General features: G+C 45.6%; 1 protein-coding gene across 1 annotated transcript; it reads left to right on the top strand.

Annotated features, from left to right (window-relative positions):
• The first annotated feature begins 17,459 nt into the window (after positions 1–17,459).
• Positions 17,460–17,948, top strand: LOC117834505 (pathogenesis-related protein PR-4). Its single transcript, XM_034714065.1, has one exon. The coding sequence runs from the start codon at positions 17,460–17,462 to the stop codon at positions 17,946–17,948; it is 489 nt and encodes a 162-aa protein (XP_034569956.1).
• Positions 17,949–22,478: the final 4,530 nt, after the last annotated feature.

Below are 22,478 nucleotides of genomic sequence, written 5' to 3'. Positions count from 1 at the left end.
ACCTTTGCAACCAAATTGTTCCTAGTAAAACTTACTCAAACATATTTAAATGTGGTTTTATTTTGAAAATCTTTTTTGTGTAAATAGATTTTAATTTAATATTTGGTTCGGAAATGTGACCTTTCCATTTATAACATTTTCTTCATCTTCTTTTTTGGAAAAGGTCTAATTTACTGCACTCAAGTATAGCCTTGGTCCAAATAACCCCGTAAAGAAACAAAAGGTTTACTTAACTACCTCATTTTGCAAAACCAGTTTAAACTACACCTCTGGATTGGATGGTTTGGTGGGATTAGAAACCGGTATTGCTGACTGGGATCGACACGTGGGCAGAGATAGGTGAACTGACATGGAGATGAACCTGATCATCCATCGCAGCGGCGGCGTCCGACACGGCCGTGTTGGTGGCGGAGCGGACGCGGCACCGGCGGCTGGTACATCAACAGCAGGCACTACCTGGCGGTGAGTTCTTGGTTTCTCGTCGTTGCCGGTTCGAAGCTCCTGATGTTCATGTCCTCCGGTCACCCGTGTGCTGTTGCGTGCAGTCTGCAGGTTTCAGCGCCGCGCTGATGTTCGTGCTCGCCGCCCTCTGGTTCGTCGCTGTCGCGGCCGCGGCTCCGGCGCTCGTCGCCTGCTGCTGCCGTTGCTGCCGCGGTACTCCTACTCCCGCAGGGTGCTTGCGCTCTCGCTCGTGCTCCTGATCGTCTTCACAGCAGCAGCCATGTAAGCAATTGATCGATCGATCCCAGCTACTCATTCGCCGCTCTTGTTCTTCTTCCATGTTTCTAATGTGGAATCAATGGCTGGTGCAGCATCGGGTGCGCCGTGCTGTACCACGGGCAGGGCAAGCTCCACGGCAGCACGACGCCGACGCTGGACTACGTGGTGAGCCAGGCACACGGCACGGCGGCGACCATGCGCGACTTCACCGGCCTCCTGGAGACGGTGAAAGGTGCGGGCAGCGGCGTGGCGCCGCGCCGTCGCGCAGGCCATCGACCACGTGTCGATCCGTCGATCCCCTGCCAGCAATACCGGTCTCCAATCCCACCAAACCATCCAATCCGGTTTTCATATGTATTAAAGGTGTACTTTAGACTGGTTTTGCAAAATGAGAGGGTCAAGTGAACCTTTTGTTTCTTTAGAGGTTATTTAGACCAAGTCTATACTTGGTAGTAAATTAGACTTTTTTCTTTTTTTTTCTCGTGCGATCGTACTACATGGCAGTTGTATGTGCAGATCGCACTACATGGCAGTTGTATGTGCGACCAGTAAGAGGCCCCGTTGGTCACCCCTCTCTGGTAAAAGGGGCTTGCTAGCGCCCGGACGTCCAACGGGAGCAACTCCCGTTAGACGCATGCATCACCATCCATTTTAAATCTAACGACTACAGTAGCACCATAATAAAATACCACTAATTATCCGACGTTCCGTTGCAACATCAAAACAAAATAGCTGCAACATCGAAAATCTATGGTTGCAATATGAAAAAGATGTGAAAAAATAGCTCAATGTAAATATAATATTCGTGAGGAAAAATTCCCACCGCAACATCGAACACATGTTTCATGCAACATTTCCAAACAAATCATCATATGTTAAGTTGGGGTTGAGCTCGTATAGGAAAAAATATTACAACATGAAAAATTGACAGATGAAACATCAAAAGTCAACTATTGAAACATCGAAATATCTCAGAAAAATGAATCATGCAACATCATATGATACATTCATCCGCAACACTCATGCGCATCTACAGCGCTTGCAACATCCAAGAATCCGTACTGCAACATCAAGAGATACCTATTGCAACATGGCAGTCGGGGGCTATCTTCAGATCTAGGCTCCTATGGCCATCAGTGCTGAAGATCCTGCTGCGGCTGCTGCCGGTGCCGGCGTGCACGGTGATGCTCAGCTGTAGCGCGTCGGCCTTGGCCTCTTCTTCTCCATCCTCTCCGTCGCCTGGGCAAGGCCCTTTGAGCGCTACCCCCTATCAGTAGGAGGGAGGAGGTGCTGCCAGGCAGAGCAGCAGAAAGCGGAGCAGGCTAGGGAGGAGCCCCCGCGACGGCGAGGCACCATGGCTAGCAGGAGGGACGGAGAGGAGGAGGGCGCGGCTGGGCAGAGCAGCAGGAAATGGAGTAGGTTGAGGAGGAGCCCCGCGACAGCAAGGCACCATGGCCAGCGGGAGGGATGGAGAGGTGGAGGGTGCGGCAGGGCAGAGCAGCAGGAAGTGGAGCCGCACAACGGGAGTGGGCAAGGTCATCATCTCGTCGAAGTGCAATTGGAGTCAAATACCTAGGGCTACCTCTCTCTCTGGGCAGACTGCAAAAAGTTCACTTCCAGACACTCTCCGACAAAGCGAGTGCAAGGTTAGTCAATTGGGCTGGCAAGCTGCTCACCCAGCAGGTAGGTAGGAGAACACTGATCAGAGTGGTCCTCTCTTCACAGCCGATTTACTATCTCTCCACCGTGAATGCTCCAGCGTCAATACTAGAAGAAATTGACAGATGATAGAAGCATTTTCTTTGGACTGGCACGGACCATATTGTGGGCGGGAAGTACAAGGTTGCGTGGCACATAGCATGCAAGCCAACTAAATTGGGTGGCCTAGGAATCCTACATCTAAAGAAGTTCGCAAGAACCCTAAGACTACATTGGCTGTGGCATGAATGGAAGGAGCCACACAAACCGTGGGTCAGCATGCCAACACCGTGTAATGAGAGAGACAAAACTTTGTTCGCGGCTTCTGGAATGACCATCGCGTTAGGAGACGGGGAGAAGGCCAAATTCTGGGAGTTGGCTTAGCTGAGGGGAGGCACCAAAAAATATTGCCAAATTCTGATAGTTATACGATGTAGTACACGGTGGCGATGCTGCAGTTTACAATGCTGATCCGTTGTAAGGTTGTTACCAGATGTGCATTCTTAATTGTGCCTCTAAGTATATCGGGCGACAATTACTCAATTAGCATGTTCGTCATCAATGAGGACGTAAGACAAGAGTAGAGGTTATGCAAAAGTAACCAGGTGCGGCTGTCTTTTAGGGCCTATTTGTTTGAGTATAAGCAACTTAAAGTTACTTATTTGAAGTTGCTTATTTTTAGTCTAGCTGTTTGGATACCCTTGCTTATGAGCATTGAATGAGGTGGAAATTGTCATATTTTCCCCTTGTGTTGCTACCCCTCCTCTTTGCCTCCCCATGCTTCTTCTTCCTGCACACGCCCGATCCACCAACACGCCCATCAGGCGCTAACCATCCATAGATCCATCCATCCCGTAGGTCGGGAACAACCGGAGAAGAGAAAGACGAGAAGAGGCGACGCCCATGACCGATGCGGAGGAGGCAGTGGAGGCCGCGGGTGGCCTCAGACTCCGCACGCCGGAGGAAGAACGCCGGCATGAGGGGTGAGCTCGGCTCGGGAGCCTCCGGGCCCCCATAGCGGGCCGCGTCGGGGGCGGAGGCCGGCGGCGGCGGTGGGGCGGGAGCGATGGGCGGAGGCGGGGCGGGAGCGGCGGGCCGGGGTGGGAGCGGCGGGCCGGCGTGGGAGCGGGGGATCTAGCGATGGGGGAGGGGAGAGAGAGAGGAGTAGGGTGCATTGAATGAGGGCAGGAGGTGTAAAGTGCACCTTTTAGTCCCCATAAGCCACTCTTGTGTTGCTTATTTGCTAAAAATAAGCAGCCTCATAAGCAACCCAATAAGCAAGGGATTTCATAAGCAAGTTGCTTATTTTAAGTTGCTTATGCATAAACATTCAAACCAAACAGGCCCTTAGCTTGCAAAGTTCCGTGATTAATTGTGATTGGCGATACTAATTTTCAATTGACTACGGTAAAGCTATATATGCAGGGGCGGACCCACAGTTGTGCATGGGTATTCCTAGGCATACCTAACATTTTTTGAAAAGTTTTTTAGTTCTTAGAGGTATATATAGTTAAGGTCTTAAAATTGATATTCGCAGCTATTTTCTGACTCCAATTCGTGTCCAACACAAAGTAGCCTACAGGCCACACCTGGCCAGACGGCCCAATGGCCCATCTAGCCTTTCCATTCCCTAATCCCCGATTCCCCCACTCAGCCCAGAGCCCACTCCTTAATCTCACCATAGGGCAGCCGCCAGCAGCTTCCGAGCTCCAACAGATGCGGAATCACGCCGCTGCCGCCGCGTCGCCGCCCGCCGCTAGGCTGCTCGCCCACGCCGCCGCCAGAGCCAGACTGCCCTCCACACGCGTGGCCGCTTGCCTGCTCGGCGCTCGCGGCGCCGGCGAGCCGTCCGCCGCCCCGACCGGCGCCCCCCACCCCCGCGGCCCGCGCGTTCGGCTGCCGCCCATTGGGCGTGATCCCGGCATCCCGCTCGGTGTGACAGCCAGGCGCCCAGGCCAGCGAGGTAATCAAAATTGAAATGGGCATACCCTGCTCTGAAATCCTGGGTCCGCCACTGTATATATGAACATTCGTATACACACACGGATTACAAACCTAACCAATGAGCTACACCGATCAGTTTAACTTTAATTTACATAATCAACATTTCCGTGTTTGTGAACCTTATCATAATATAAATGATGTATTTTATACATTGTTAAGTATATATATGACTAAACTATGTTTTGTGCCAATCTAGAAATATCATGCATCTTGCTCAATTGCTCAGCAATTATTCGAATCTAGCCCTCCAGGGCCTCGACCTATCCACTTTCCCGTCCAAATCTCCATTGCCTTGCTCAGATCTGGACACCTGCTGTGTTCTCCCCTTCTTGTTGTGAACTCCGCTTTGCTTTTGCAACCACAGATGCCACTATTACAAGATCGGAACATCACAGCCATGAGGCCCCTCCCAGCTCATCATATCTTGCCTCTGTCCCCTACTCGTGATCCTTGAATTGTTCTCACTCCAGTTCGGTCGAACTAGCCAAACCAGCACATGTGGAGTCCTGCCGTCATCTGCGGTTCTTTCTCCATGCACTAGAAGCCCGATCCCCTCTGCAGCAATTTATATACACGCACAAGATCTTCCAAAGATGTGTGAGAGCGAGATGGAGACGTATGGGTGTAATGCTGAAGAAGCCATGGGAACTCCATCACAACTGCTCCCATCGCCAGCGTTGCTACATGACTTGCTCCTGCTACTTCAGAGTGCATGGTTGCTGCTGCTGCTGCTGCTGCTGTGAAGAAGCTGGTGCTGCTGCTTCTGTGATGTGAGTCTCGCGTCGTCAACCTTCTTGCGCGTGCCCAGCACCTTCTCCTTGCTCGGTTAGATTGTTTTGAGCCAATGCTCCATCGTCTCTGCCCTCCTTGATTCTGATGCAGCTTTTGATCGGTGGAATTTGTAAACTACGTCCAATTCTGGCTCTGTTGCCACTCTTTTAAAGCTTCTACATTCTTTCTCCTGCCTACTGCTAGCCCGTCACTGATAGCAAAATAATAGGATGTAAGAGGACAGAAAGTTATGTTTTGTGTGATGATATGTTTATGACCCATCATCTTCTATATATGATGCCGTTGTTGAACACGTACTGAGTGTTGGGGGTTTTACATATGTCTTGCCTTGCCTGAATTGTGACGTTCTGAAATCCTGTTTTACAATAGCTCTGTGAGTTTTGGTGTTGGATGCAGTGATTTACTTTCAGGCTAAGCCTGCAACTTTTGATAAAAATATTTGGGGGCTTATGCAATGTTATTTTTTATTTTAAGTTTTGGAACAGAGAGCTCACTATCAACAGTGTAGGCAGATCCATCATGGACAAACGTCAGATATATTGTTCGGGCAAAAACAATAGTTTTCGTGGTAGCTTAAATCTTGAAAGCTATACGAAATCATAACTGTTAGATGATATAAAACTAAAACTACTAGTAATCTAGCACTGTTGCTGCAAAGACATAGGATAGACTCTGTTCTTGCTGCAATAGTTTTCGAGCTTCTACATCCTTTTTTTAGGGCAACGAGCTTTTATATTCTTGATGATGCCACCTGCATGCTATATGTTGCTAAGAAAACCGTAACATATGAGAGCAAATATTAACGTATATGGTTGTGGTCATCATCTGCTATAGCCTACATGTTCTGGATGAACAGAGTGCTCAGTGTTCATAGTCCATACAACTTCATGGGATATCAGATCGATTGTTCTGTCAAAAAACAATTGGAAGACCAACATTTTCAGCCACTGTTCCCTCCCGTAAGTGCGTCGATGAAGCATGGGGTGTGTAGGGAAATGACCCCCAGCAGTGCTGGACTATACAAATGGCCGAACCAGCTTGGTTTACGGTAACCTAAAAAATACACTAATATATAGCTCCAAGACGACACACCGTTACATAAACTTCTCCTTGAAACATAAAAGCTGCAGTTTAGATATTCATCAGTTTCATCGATCTCTTGAGTTTGGAAGTGCATCGATGAAGCATGGGGTGTAGGGAAACGATTCCAACAACGCGGCACTATGTGAGAAGTCAAATCCCCTCGGTCTATGGTGACCTTGCAGCAACCCAAGTGGTATGCCACTACTCTATAAGAATCTGCCAAGAATACAACCTCTTTGTATGGATGAAACCCAAGAAAATAGAAGTCACTATGGTACATGTCCTCTGAGCTATATTTTATTTCTAGTGTGTAATTGTCATCAGAATTACATTCAGAATACTTTTCATCATCATCTTCCTCCTCACCATCACCATTGTCGCTATTGTCAGAGCTCGGTTGAGATTTTCGATGTTCCTCATTGTCCTCGACACTATCATTTTTCTCATAGCCCTCATCATCATCAGTATCGTCAGTGTTCTGTTGTGGGTTCCCCTGATCATAATCTTCATCATCCTCACCATCGCAGTCCTCATCATGACCATCATTTTTATTATCTTCTTCACTGTTGCTATACATTAAATCTTCTAAGGTCAAGTTTGAGTAATCTTCATCCTCCTCCTCCTCACCATCACCATTGTCACTATCATCAGAGCTCCACTGAGAGTGGCTAAGTTCCTCATTGTCCTCCCCAACACCATCATTTTTGTCATCGGCATCATCATCAGCATCATCAAAGTTCTGTTGAGAGCTGCCCTGATCCTCATCGTCATTCGCCTCACTATCATGGACCTCATCATCACCATCATTTTTCTTATATTCGCTATCACTATAATAATCTACTAAGACCCATGATGCATTAAAGTTGCTGGTGCTAAAATCGGGCCAACACACTAACGCACTCGAATGTGTAGCCCACAAAGACGCTCCATGCGGCTTCTTTGCGTGGGCTGGTCACATCGGTATGGTAGGCTGGTCAGATCGGTCTCGCTGAGGAACCTGGCGAGAAGCCAATGAACACTCGCCCAGGAAGGATCCTGTCGGGGAAGGCACACCTTGGGTTGCCCTAGGCCCAGCAGGCCAGCTAGGGCGCCTCCTCATGCTATGGAGACGAGAGAAGAACAACATATGGGGGTTGGAAAAGTAGGGTAACGAGGAAGAAAGGTAAAACGATAAAAGATAGATTGATTTTTGATCGATTGGATGCCCTCAATCGGCCGTGGCCCTTTATATTTATAGGGAGGGGAGGTCTTGCCCCATTAGGAGTTGATCAACACCCCATGACTACGCGTCCATTAGGTCTTGCCAATCAGCACCCCATGACGACGTGCGGGAAGCTGGGATTCCATTTGCCAAAACTTTTTCATTCCTCCCAGCTGTCACCAGTGCCTCGCACTTACTTAGGTGCTCTCGCTGATCCCAATTGGCGTTGGGCCATGTAGGAGGAGTTCGATGCGCTGCTGGCCAATCACACGTGGGATCTTGTACCACGTCCTACTCGGGCCAATGTTGTTACTAGCAAGTGGGTCTCCAAGCACAAGTTTCATGCCGACGGTTCTCTGGAGCGCTACAAAGCGTAGTGGGTGCTTCACGGGTTCACTCAGTGACTTGGGATTGATTTCTCTGAGACTTTCAGTCCTGTCGTCAAACCAGCCACCGTCCGTACAGTGCTGTCCCTGGCTCTCTCTCATCATTGGCCGATTCATTAGTTGGATGTGAAGAATGCTTTTCTTCATGGGACACTTTCAGAGAAAGTCTACTATGATCAGCCTACTAGCTTTGAGGATACCGCCCGTCCTGATCATGTTTGTCGGCTGAATCACTCTCTATATGGACTTAAGCAGGCTCCTCGTGCTTGGTACAGTCGCTTTGCCTCTCACCTGCTGCAGCTCGGCTTTGTGGAAGCCATAACCGACACTTCCCGGTTTGTGTACCATTGTGGCGACGACATGGTCTATCTTCTCCTTTATGTGGATGATATAGTCCTCACGGCATCTTTGCGACCTCTTCTTCGTCACAATATTGATGCCTTACAGCAGGAGTTTTTGATGAAGGATCTTGGTGAACTTCATTATTTTCTAGGTATGCATGTTCAACGGTCCGGTGATGGCCTTCTACTGTCTCAGTGCCAGTTTATGTTGGAGATTCTGGAGCATGCTGGTATGACTTATTTCAAGTCTTGTTCCACACCAGTTGATACAAATCCGAAGCTGTCTGCTACTGACGGTGCCCCGCTTGTCAATGGGACTGATTTTTAGAGCCTCGCTGGTGCTCTACAGTATCTCACCTTCACTCGTCCCGACATTGCTTATGCGGTTCAGCAGGTTTGTCTACACATGCATGATCCTCGTGAGCCACATCTTGTCACCTTGAAATGCACTCTTCACTTGGGTTTGCATCTTTGGCCCTCCACTTAGTCGGATTTGTTGGTTTACTCCGACGCTGATTGGGCTGGTTGCCCAGACATCCGGAAGTCACTTCCGGGTATGCAATTTTTTTAGGCGACAACTAGGTCTCCTAGTCTTCAAAGCTACAGACTGCAGTCTCTCGCTTGAGTGCTGAGGCTGAGTATCAGGTGGTTGCCAATGCCGTTGCCGAGGTCTCCTGGTTGCATCAACTTGTAGTTGAGCTGCATGTTCCCCTGCGTCGCACCGCCTTGGTTTATTGCGATATCATCAGCACTGTCTACATGTCTTCGAACCCCTTTCAGCATCAGCGCACAAAACACGTGGAGATTGATCTTCACTTTGTTCGCGAGCGCGTTGCTACTGGTGATGTCCGCGTTATTCATGTTTTGACGAGCTCTCAGTATGCTGACATTTTCACCAAAGGCCTACCTTCTTCATTGTTCATGGAGTTCAGGTCCAGTCTGAACATTCAAACTACCGACGATCAGACTGCAGGGGTGTGTTAGAAGATATCTATGTGTTGTATGTGCCGTGTGTGTACATAGGCCCTGACTATGCGCCAGGCCCAGGCCGGCTCCCTGTCATGCCCTAGATGGATTAGGATGGGCAGTCTTATCCCTTGATCGGTTGTGTTTCTATAAACCTCACCAAGGGTTGCCTATATATTTGTACATGTTGTATGCCCTAATCAATCTATTATTCCACTCAATTTTTATTGCTTTCAGATCCATGGGGGCAAGTGGTGAGCCTCGCACGCGGCGCTAGGGTTAGCTGATCAGTTAGGCACGTAACGACATGGTTCGATCGTCGGGATAGATCGGATGCTTCAATTCAGCTTATGGTCAAGTTATTAGGTCTCCAAAAGTTTTTAAATGGGTAGAGATTTGATTCGTCCTGAAACAAAAAATAATGATATACCGTACATGAGTCCTCGGTGCTAGGAAAAAAAATTTGGAGATGACGGCGGTGGATTACGGAGATGATGACAGCGGACAATGGTGCAAAGGCGGCGAACGACGACTAATGCAGCGGACTTCTGAATCACAGCCATTAATGCAAATAAGACATTTAATTTGGTTGTGGTACTAGCTCCAACATCCCCGATCAAGGCGAAAATTCATGTTCATCTTCATCTGTTTCATGGGATATGTCAGGCCGCGGGAGACACAGTACGCTAGAGGGAAAAATGTGTTTGCATGTCATACTTGAGGCATCCCATCATGTGAAGCCCGGAGGTAGCGGCAGTACTGGATGGCGGAGGCAACGGCAGAGGAGGATGAGGCGGTCATAGGGGGTGCTAGTGGGCAAGGTGACTTCGGCGTACTACGACAGCCATTGTGGAGGACGACAGATGTGACGGCAGTGCAGGATGAGAGAGATTGATGGGAGATTGGCTGGACGAGGGGACTGAGGCGCACCACGGCAGGACAGCGGCGGCGGCGGTGTATGATGCTGGAGGCGATAACTTGTGGAACAGATGTGGCGGCAGCTCTCGATAGGGAAGAAGGAGCTAAGCCGTCTGCTTGGAGACGAGCGCCTGAGCCACACGCGTTGAGCCGAGTGAGTACAAGCATTGTGGTCGCTGAGGCGTCAATCCACTTGGGTGGCCACGCGGTAGAAATCGAGGGCAGGTCTTCATGGTGAGGTCTTTGGGGACCGTCCCCATATAATTTTTTCCCAATGCCATGAAACCTGTCCAAGAAAAATTGGCGTGGGTAATGAACCTTTTTTATTTTTTTTCCTTTTTAAACTAGAATTTTGCTATTTATCTAGCTACAGATTTTTAGAAGAAAATACGTTGAATTTTCTAATGTTGCAAATATCATCATTTGATGTTGCAAACATTATTCTTCGATATTTCAAAATATTTCGTGTTTATAAGGGAGGAAATGTGGCAGATTCTCATGATGTTACATATGTTATTTACTATGTTTCAATGTATTATTTTCACATGTTGCATAGTACTCTATGTGACATGGGAGAACAACATCTGCAACATCAGAGAACAATATATGCATCATCATCAAATTCAACAGATTTTACCCTTAAAATCTATCGACAGATAAATAGACACTCCCTTTAAACTGTGCTACCCTCGTACACATGGATACACACTCTTCATCCATATAAATACACATGCACAAGCTCTAGCACACCTGAAAAATTAGGTCGGCCTATCTTTAGATTGACCAAGTCACAATATGTGTCTCGATATCGATAGGCACGTCGCTTACCATCGTAAAAATAGTGCATTAATTTTTAAAAAATATAAGAAAATGTAAGCACATATGCTGAGTTAATGAGTTGAATCTGATTGGATAGATTCCACCATATGGAAACTAACCATGCTCAGTTCACTAACAAATCTTTTTCCATGCATGCTCACATACACTTACGTATATGCACACTCACCTCTAAATACACGAACGCACAGCTTATCTTAGAACTTGCCCACCCCAAGGCCAAATCGATCACTCAACATAATTATTTCTATTTACAGAAAATTATTTTTCCATTAATAGACAACTTATCCGTTAATAGTGAGGCACCTAAAATAACTTTATTGATCTTAAGATCTTAATGTTTTTGCCTATCCAATCTCTCTGATGTATTGAAATGAGTGGCACCCATGCATGGCTTCAGGTTGTTAAGGCGTGGCTGGGGAGATTTGTTAGAATCCTACATCTTGGTTTTGTAAACAAATATTTGTAACAAATAAGAGTAAGCATTGGCTCGGAGTTCTAGTATCTTGTTGTACAAGTTGTTTAGATAGAAATAGAGATATTCTGTTGTAACTAGAACTCCTGGCTGACTCGTCAAGTTTGTTACAATCCTGTAAATCTTGCGCCATTGTTTGCGCTTATACAAACACGTAGGGCAGCCCTCCAACGAGGTAGCATGCTTTAACCTATTTTCCTCTGATTTTCACATGGTAATCAGAGCCTAAACCATCCACCAAAAGCCTCGTTCATCATGTCGACCAGCGTTGCCGCCTCCTCCAGCACCCTTGTTGCGCATCCAGTCTTTGAGAAGCTTACCAGGGCGAATCATGCCTTGTGGAAGGCCTAGGTGCGTGCTGCAATGCGCAGAGCATGCTTGGAAGGCCACCTCACCGGAGCAACCAAGCAGCCTGTTGAGGAGATCGTCGACAAGGAAGGCAAGAAGATCCCCAATCTGGCCTTTGAAGACTGGGAGGCGAAGGACCAACAGATCCTTAGCTATCTCCTCTCATCCATCAGTAGGGAGGTGCAGATTCAAGTCACCACGTCCAAGATAGTGGTGGAGGCATGGTGCTCCATTGAGGCCATGTTTGCATCGCAGACCTGAGCTCGAGCTGTGAACCTTCGCCTTGTTTTGTAAACTACCAAAAAAGGTAGTACGACTGTCGTTGAGTACTACACCAAGATGAAGGGCTACGGCGACGAGATGCCAGTAGTAGGAAGATCACTCCAAGATGTAGAAATGGTCGAGCACATCCTTACCAGGCTAGAAGAGGAGTTCCTGCCGCTAGTTTCTGCTCTTGTTGCAAGACTGGAACCAATCTTGCTTGAGGATCTCTACTCTTAGGTGATGAACTTTGAGACCAGATTGGATCTCATCAGAGGTGGAGGTGAGCAGCATCAAGGATCAGTAAACATGCTTGGTCGAGGAGGTCGTGGAAGCCAATGAGGCGGTGGTGGCCGTGGCTAGCGTGGAGGTCGCGAGCCATCTCGTGGTGGTTGTACCACTGGATCTGGTGGATGCCAAGACAACAAGGGAGGCTACATCAAGCACTTCACCAACTCCAGTGATGAGAGACCGCTTTACCAAGTCTGCTTCAAGAAGGGCAACACCGCATCCAGGTTCAAAGAAGACTTCGTTCCAGATGAAAGCTTGTTGAAGCCGCCACCAACTCCTACAACATTGGCACCAATTGGTACACGAACATAGGCGCCACCGACCACATAATAGGAGAGCTTGAGAAGCTCTCAATCAGGGATAAGTACGCTGGTGGTGATCAAATCCACACCGCCAGTGGCTCAAGTATGATAATTAGCCACATTGGTCAATCTACTGTTAATACCCCTAGTCGAGATTTGCATCTAAATGATGTTCTTTACATTCCACAAGCTAAAAAGAATCTTGTCTTGGTTCATAGATTAACTGCTAACTACTCTACCTTCATAGAATTTCACCCCAATTTTTTTTGTTATCTAGGAAAAGGCCACTAGGAGCACTCTACTTAAGGGGCACTGCCACAAAGGATTGTACCCCTCCCTACCACATCCACAATAAAGACTGCCCTTGGCACCACCAACCCCTCCATGTCACGGTGGCATAATCGCTTAGGCCATCCTTCATCTTCTATCGTTCGTCAGGTTGTTAGCAAAAATAAACTTCCTTATTTAGGTCAATTAGCAGATGAATTCGTGTGTGATGCCTGTCAGAAAGCCAAGGCTCATCAGCTCTCATATCCTAGATCTACTAGTGTATCTAGTTTCCCTCTTAAGCTTGTTTTTTCTGATGTATGTGGTCCTGCACCTGAATCTGTTAGTAGAAAGAAATATTATGTGAGTTTTATTGATTATTATAGCAAATTTACATGGGTTTATCATATCAAGTATAAATCTGAAGTTTTTCAGAAGTTTCATGAATTTTGAAGTCTCGTAGAATGACTCTTTGATAAGAAAATTCTTGCTGTCCAAACTGACTGGGGAGGGGGATATCATAGATTGAATACCTTCCTCAACAAAATAGGTATCTCACATCTTGTATCTTGCTCGCATGTTCACCAACAAAATGGCTCGGCTGAGGGGAAACATCATCACATAGTGGAAGTTGGGCTTTCGTTGCTTGCATATGCATCTATGCCTCTCAAATTTTGGGATGAGGTGTTTCTAGTTGCTGCATATTTGATTTATCGCATCCCTAGCAAAGTTCTTCATCTAGATACACCCTTTGAGCGCTTATTTCACCAGAAACCCGACTACTCGGTGCTACGAATCTTTGGCTATGTGTGTTGGCCCAATCTTCACCCATACAACTCTCACAAACTGCAATTCTATTCCAAACAGTGTGTTTTCCTTGGTTACAGTGCCTTACATAAAGGGTTCAAGTGCTTAGATGTGTCTACTGGAAGGGTGTATGTTTCTAGAGATGTTACATTTGATGAAAATATTTTCCCATTCGCTTCCTTGCATGATAATGCGGGTGCTCATTTGAGATCTGAAATTCAGCTTCTCCCATCACATCTTTTAAACCCTGCCATGTTTAATTCTGGGGTAAACAGTTTGATTGATCATGCGGCTGATATGTCCTCTGACCCTGACCAAGTTTTTGGATAAAATTTTGCTCAAAATCAGGAAGAAATTACATCCAATATGGATGCATTGGTGCATCCAGTACCTAGCGCTACTCCCAAAGCTGATACGGGCTGGTCCCTGGGAGTGAATCTCGTTTAGGATCCGTCCCTAGTCCGTCGTCGACTGCCGCGCCATCCCCATCCCGCCGCGATGACTCACAGGCAGCCACGCGCCCTCCGACCAGCTGGGTGTCCCCAGCTGCGCCTGCTATCCGCGACACCGCCGTCAGGTTCCGAGCCGCCCGGTTCTGGAGCCGCCTGCCTCACCTGCACAAGTCCCAGCGACAATTCTGGAGGATCTTCTGCAGACCCTGATCCTGCACCGTCTCGCCCAAGAACAAGACTCCATCAAGGGATCAGGAAACCAAAGGTTTACATGGATGGCATTATTAGATATGGTTGTTTTACTTCTTCCGGAAACCATATAATCTTGATGAAGCTTCAGGAGATGCTAATTGGAAAGATGCTATGTATACAGAGTATTTAGCTCTAATCACCTTGTTCCTCCACAGAAAGGGAGAAACATTATAGGATTTAAATGGGTGTATAAAATTAAAAGAAAAGCAGATGATAGCTTGGATAGGTATAAAGCTCATTGAGTAGCTAAAGGGTTTAAACAACAATATGGGGTAGATTATGATGATACTTTTAGCCTAGTTGTTAAACATGCTACCATTCATACAATACTTTCTATTGCTATCTCGCAAGGATGGAGTCTACGTCAACTCGATGTACAAAATGCATTCCTTCATGGAGTGTTGGAGGAAGAAGTCTACACGCAACAACCTCCTAGATATGAAGATTCAACAAAATCCAACTATGTCTGCAAACTTGACAAGGCATTCTATGGGTTGAAACAGGCTCTGAGAGCATGGTATTCACGTTTGAGTACCAAACTTCTTTCTCTTGGGTTTCAAGCATCCAAGGCTGACACGTCATTGTTCTTTTACAATAAGGGAAGTGTTACTGTTTTCGTGCTTGTATATGTTGATGATATAATTGTTGCAAGCTCCACTCACAAAGCAACTGCAGCATTGTTAAGTGATCTCAAGGAAGAATTTTCACTCAAGGACTTGGGCAACCTACACTACTTTTTGGGGATTGAGGTAAACAAGGTACGAGATGGTATTGTTCTGACTCAAGATAAATATGCATCAGATTTACTCAAGAAAGTAGGGATGTTTGACTACAAACCGATCAGTACACCTCTTTCCACTAGTGAGAAATTATGTTTACATGAAGGATCACCATTAGGAGAAAAAGATACAACACAGTACAGGAGTATAGTGGGTGCTTTGCAGTATCTCACCTTAACTGAAACCTGACATTGCTTTTCCAATCAAGCAATGTACAAAGTTGGGCTGCATATTCACATATCAGATTCTACTCTTGTCAGTGCTTTCTCTAATGCAGATTGGGCTGGCAGTATAGATGACAGAAAGTCTGCAGGTGGGTTTGTTGTCTTCCTAGGGTCAAATCTTGTCTCATGGAGTGCAAGGAAGCAACCTACAGTGTCAAGGTCTAGCACTGAATCTGAGTATAAAGCTATAGGCAATGCTACAGCAGAGTTGATATGAGTACAAACACTGGTATTAATAGTCCTAAAGCTGCTAAGTTGTGGTGTGATAACTTGGGAGCCAGCTAAGTTGTGGTGTGATAACTTGGGAGCCAAATATCTATCGGCCAATCCTATCTTTCATGCAAGGACGAAACATATCGAGGTAGATTATCACTTTGTGAGAGATCGAGTCTCACGGAAGCTACTTGACATTAATTATGTGCCTACTGGAGATCAAGTTGCAAATGGATTTACTAAACCCCTTTCAGTTCGGCTTTTGGAGAATTTCAAAGTCAATCTCAACCTCTCCCGGTTATGATTGAGGGAGGCTGTTAGAAGTAAGGATATTCTAGATATCCTACGTGTTGGTTTTGTAAACAAATATCTGTAACAAACAAGAGTAAGCATCGGCTGGGAGTTCTAGGATCTTGTTGTACAAGTTGTTTAGATAGAGATAGAAATATTCTATTGTAACTAGAACTTCTGGCCGACTAGAACTCCTGGCCGACTCCTCAAGTTTGTTACAATCTTGCGCCATTTTTCCGCCTATATAAATACATAGGATGGCCCTCCAACGAGGTAGCACGCTTTAACCTATTATCCTATGATTTTCACATTGATATGTGTGGAGTCTTGCGGGCATGCTGCCGTCCTTTTTTTAAAAGGCATGCAGGGAATCGAAGCATTAAATCCGTAACAGCTTGCGTGTGCAGTGGATATATAGGATCCCTTTGGAACTTTGCCGGTCACTATTTAGCCTTGCTAAGCAAGGATAGGGGCGGGGTCTATGCGTTTGGAAGGATAGCTAGCTTGTCTCGAGTCTGTAATGGCAAGATTTCACCTTGCTGGTGTGGGAGAGTCAATCCAACTTGCTTCCGCCGGCAATTCTTGTGGGAGAGCCAATCCAGCTTGCTTCCGCTGGCAAGAATTGCCTCGCCTCGGAAGGCAAGGTCAGGCAAAGCAGCAAAGTAACCCAATGCCCCCATAAGATTTAAAAGATCATTTCTAGTGAACATCGTACACTGGTTTCTCTCATGGTTCCAGAGCACAATTATCCTTCATTTTTTTTCCACATATTCAATTACCAACCGTCAAAGATAACTAAAGCAAAATAGATCTCTAGTATATGAATTACGTTGCGTGGCTTAAAAACTGTGATATAAAATCTATATTTCACGGTTTCGAAGCAATCAGGAACCGAGCATATGAAGGCTGAGTCATGGAGACTCCTTTAAAAAATAATGGTTCTAACCAACCCATGACAACTAATATAATAACCCAAGCAGTCTACTATGAGCATTTGTGTACTAGCATACACAGCCTCAGTCTCAATTATTAGTCATTTTGTTTTTTTCTGGATTTATACATTTTTGCTATGCACTAATATATATATATTATGTTTAGCGGTATTAAAAAAGGTATGAGCTTAAAAAAGCCAAAACGATTGATAATTTGAGACTGAGGAAGTACGTATGTTAATGAGATGAGAGCATTAGTTTGCAGGCCAAAGGCGTCTAAAGTTTGCTTGAGATGAGCTAGGTTTTATCGAATCAAATGCACCAAAGGCTAAAGAACAAATTAATCACAGCATTATATATGCTGAGCACGTACATACATGCATACAGCTAGCTCATGCACTGGACTACCGGTTTATTATTTGATTAATCATATATAGTTGATCGAGCCAAACCATTTAAACAAAGCACCTGATATAAAGCTTTGTAAGTTGCAACACATTTTGTCTCCATCTTGAGCATCCTAGTCTCCTGTAAGCTATATAAAGACAGCAACCTCACACTGAAGCTGGTTAAGCAAAGAGCTTCCATTAACAGACTGCAAGCTAACCAAGCAGCATCAATGGAGCTGAACGGCAGCAGGTACTCACGCGCGCCGGCCGGCGTGCTCCTTGCGGCTCTGCTGACCTTGCTGGCCCTGGCGTCGTCGACCGTACCGGCAGCGTGGGCGCAGAGCGCGAGCGGCGTGACCGCGACGTACATCGCGTACGACGCGCCGTCGAGGAACTGGGAGCTGGGCGCGCTGTCCGTGTCCTGCGCGGCGTTGGACGAGGACAAGCCGCCGGCGTGGCGGTCGCGGTACTGGTGGACGGCGTTCTGCGGGCCGGCGGGGCCCCGCGGGGACGCCGCGTGCGGGCTGTGCCTGCAGGTGACGAACGCGGCCACGGGCGCCGCCGCGACGGTGAGGATCGTGGACGACTGCGGCAAGACCAACGGCGGCGCGGCGCTCGGGATGGACACGCCCGTGTTCTACCAGATCGACACCGACGGCAGCGGCATGGCCAGCGGGCAGCTCCAGGTGAACTACGAGTTCGTGGACTGCCAAGACTAGCTTGCGAGGGATCACGAGAAGAGTAGCATATGCATGGGTCCCTATGTCCTTGTGTAAGGCATAGTTATGTATGCCATGATGGAATAAAATGACAACGTTTAATTTACACCGATTTTGCTTGATCTAGTTGTGTCAGCATTGTTATCCTGAACGTTAAACGATCGGTCACCTACGATCTAGCTTTTTATTTGGACTAAATGGCCAATTATGGGGTGTTTGATCCTAGAACTAAAGTTTAGTCCATGTCATATCGAATATTCGGAGGCTAATTAAGAGAACTAAATATGAGTTAATTATAAAACTAATTACATAGATGGAGGCTAAATGGTGAGACGAATCTATTTATTCAGGCTTAATAGATTCGTCTCGCCGTTTAGCCTCCATCTGTGCAATGGATTTTGTAAATAGTCTATGTTTAATACTCCTAATTAGTATCTAAACATTCGATGTGATAAGGACTAAAGTTTAGCCTGGGGATCCAAACATCCTGTTGGATGGGTTATTAAACGGACATGAGTAGGCACTGTGTAGTGTTTACGTGGTGTTTGTAAACAGGCGAAACAGTCGTGTAGGCAAAACACTACTCAGTAGAGTATTGCCTGGTTGTGTTCCTTTTGTGTATGTCCTGAGTCCTGTTGACTCAGTAGCACTCTGCAGCTTATGCCTTTCCTTGGCAATTTAAACTTTCGAGTGAACCTAGCGCTGCGTTGTATACTATATACTGGTATACATCCGGTAAGGAGTCTTATATATGTTGCTTAGAGTGGCCAGTGTGGGTATATAGTGTCCATTAATTTTTGTTAAACATCAAATTTTAAATCCGTTTGAACCTTATGCTGCATAGAGCTGAAGCAATAGAATCAGATGCAATATGGATGTTTTTTATTTTCCTAATTGTGTAGAACATTTCTTGTGAAGTAGGAACAACTTCTAAGCTGGAACTTTTTTTTGAATAATTTTGTTACCGAAGCTAGAAGAATATCCTGATGAGGCTGGAACAATTTTCTTGCGAAATTGTAACATTTGTTCAAGCTTCATAAATAAAAAGATTTTCTGGAGAAAATGTCATTCAAACGTACTCATCAACCGTGGTCTAGCGTTAATCCACCGAAATTTTGTCAGCCACCGAATTTTCTGGAGAAGATTTGTTAATCCACCGAAATAAAATCTATCCACGGGTGTGTAGACTTCATGCTAGGCAGCCACAAAATTTTGTCGCCGATTTCAGAGTGAAGAATTCAGGAACTAAACAGGAAAGTCAGCATTAACAAGAAAAAAGAGAAGCTGTAGGATTAATCTGTGTGACAACCAGATTGGAAGAAGCTAGCCTAGCTCCACCGAGATTCAGTTCTTTGCATGGTTACTTGTTCAAGAAAGAATCCAATGCCGCGCGAACTTGCTGATGAAAACTATCGTCGACGATGCAAGCTGCGAGCTGTGCCTACACGACACCTTCCTCCTCCTGATCAGCTGGCAATTGTGGAAGCATCGGAATGATGTCGTGTTCAACGGGGCTCCCCCTTCTTTCAGCCATTTCTGGATTGCTTGCAGGGAAGATGCTCGCCTGTGGAGCTGGCGATGGCCGCCGGCGGAGCGCAAGATAGCTGATGACTGGTGCAATATATGTTGGATATATAAGCACTTTTAGTTTTAATTTAATCCAGAAATAAATTATGAATACGACGAACAGATAGCAGATTAAACTAGACATGTCTACGCAAGATCTAGACAAGTCTATCATTACAAATAGAATCACATATTCTACCATACTATCCAGTGCTATCAGACTGCAACAGATCATAATAGCTAGTATGGAAGACATAATTTGAGATAAGAGATCGTACGTTTCATTCTTGATGAAGACCGGCTCCTGGACGACTACCGGGTACAGCAGGCGACGACGATCAGCAGCCTGACGTTGTTCGCGACGACGGGTGACACCCGAGTGACGAAGAGGTAGACGAGCCGTGGTGAAGGAGTCGATGAAGAACTTAACGAAGCGGAGGAAGCGATCGAGCAGTCGCGCAGAGCGCTTCCCAAAAACCTTATTCGCCCTCTCCCGGTGCAGGATCGCTAAAGATGACGGTTCCGGAGACCTGCTCTCCCAATCGCCGGTGCACGCCGACAATCGGGATGGAGTAGACTACGGTGGCGGCGCAGCAGCAAGAGAAGGCAAAAACCCTAGGTCGAATAGATCTATTTTTGGTAGAGGCCGGTAGGTCGCATATATAGGAGAGTCCACGATTCTCACGTCGCGATCGTGATCTAAACCGGTTAGGATTCCATATATCTTGCTGACTTAAAGATCAAGTAACCAAAAAATAAAATGGCAAAAGGAAGCCGCGCCCCCGCAAGACGAGGGGCCGAAGTGGCGTGGCGTGGCGAACGAGCGCGCACGTGTGGAGCTCTCCTTCTCTCCCCCCACACATAGCTTGGAGGAGTGGAGACAACTTCCATATTTAAGTTGGTCATCCCTCCCCTCCACTAGCAATGTGGGACTAAAGACTTGCACCACTCCACCTCTTGCCCACATGGGCCTTTGAGATTTATTTGGAATTTTTAAATTACTATGGGCTAGGCCCATTATTTCAACAATATATTCCCTTCAATGTAAACCCTTCTGAATGTAAACCTTCCTATTTTTCAAAATGCTGAACCCTCATGATGTAAAAGACATATAGGCTTAATTTGGAAGCTAAGGGCAAGATAACCCAGGGAAGGGGGGCTAGCGGGGTTTAATTTGTCAACTTATTTCCGTGCTTAGCTCTCCCCCACACGTATCCCTTCCTTGTGGCTGTTTGGGAACTTAGGAGGGGAATATCCATGAAAAAAAATATCTAAAAAACAGGAAAAAATGAGAAAAATTAAAAAAATACTATAACAAACTCATAATGGATAATTGTTAGCATCAAGTACCATGAAAGGCTCCGGGAAAAAATCTTTATACAAACACATATATCTCAAGGATGAAATCCCAACTATACTGCTGCACTAGCTACACAAGTACTTTGCACATATATCTCAAGGATGAAATCCCAACTATATCAAGTACCATCAAGTTTAATTTATGAAAGTACTTTGCATTCACTAGCTACACAAGTCTTAATATCATCACCCAACTATGCTGCTGCACCCATCTTTGTCCTACAAGCCGCAAGCCGCAGAGGTCTCAGTCTCAAATCCCATGTCTTCGAGAATCTGCAGGAACTTTGTAGGTAAATCAAGATGAACATAAAAAATGCATGCATGAATTTGGACTACACAGATCACATATGCAAATGCGAAATTCTTCTCAATGACTATGATGAGTTGTCCATAAAATAAAGTTATGCATTGAACCCTTATGTCAGCTAAAGATCCAAATCAGATTGCACCTGGACCTGATGCAGCTAAAAACTAGGCACTATCAACAACCTGATGCATGCCGACTCCTTAAGAAAAGGAAAAGATAGGACTGGATCAAAGTTACATACTGACGAGACTGAAACTGAAAATAACTATCACCTATAACTCTGACAAAACTGAAAGGAAAAGGTTTCTTCTGGCTGACAAATTATATATGATTGCAGGTTAAGTTAGCCAAGCATTGCTTGGACGCTTGAAAGAGAGAAATTAGGACATGACAATTCAATATCAAATAAAAAAACTTGGAATGTAATAGCTGCCTTCTCAGTTTATCAATATCAAACCGTGATCAAACTATAATCAAAATTTGAAACTAAAATATTTTTATATCAAACTACATTATACTATCTTGTTTCTTTTTGAGACAGTATAGGGCTGGCTATGGACCTTTTCAGTTGAACTGGAAGTAAAATAGAGGTAGCCATTATATGAAACATGCCCTTCCGTAAAACATGCCAACTTTTCCAAAAAAAGAAGCCAAATAAGAAGAATGTTGGCGAATAGCTGCAAAGTGGGTAAGAATACACTGTTTATATGGGTTATAGCTGCAAAATGCTTCCATGTTCTTACATTAAGGTGAACAGCTCTCTGCCATGGGAATCCATGTCAAGAGTATGTAAAATGCAATAGCCTAAATAAGTACATCAAAGTTACTGAACACTGAACATGCAAGATCTATAGTTACGTAATCTGAATGAAAGACAACACAGAGCAAGTTGCAGGAAGAGAGCTTACTTTTACATGAAAGACAACACAGAACAAGGTAAATGCAGATTAATTTGGTCTATTCGCTCACTTGATTAAATAAAGCTGGAACAAGGTTAGAATAGCATCCAATTCTCACACTGAATCATATACGAATAATGAATCACAGGCCTATTTAGAAAAATGTCATTACAAGAGTAGTCACACAACAATAACAAAGGATGAACCCCCAGGGCCATGAGGTGCTCTGATGGAGCCTCTGTACTGTTTGAGACACCAAATACATTGCAATGAATAGTGTGTTTACACTAAATGATACCGCAGCTTCCCATTGAGCGCTCAGTACAGAATCCACAAAATCATCAGGTCCTCCAGTAGCTTGCCGACCCACAATAGTCACAAAGATCTGCAAGATCTAGG

This window comes from Setaria viridis, chromosome 8 (assembly GCF_005286985.2).
Source record: "Setaria viridis chromosome 8, Setaria_viridis_v4.0, whole genome shotgun sequence".
Lineage (NCBI taxonomy): Eukaryota > Viridiplantae > Streptophyta > Magnoliopsida > Poales > Poaceae > Setaria > Setaria viridis.
This window is presented reverse-complemented; position numbering and strand designations above follow the sequence as displayed.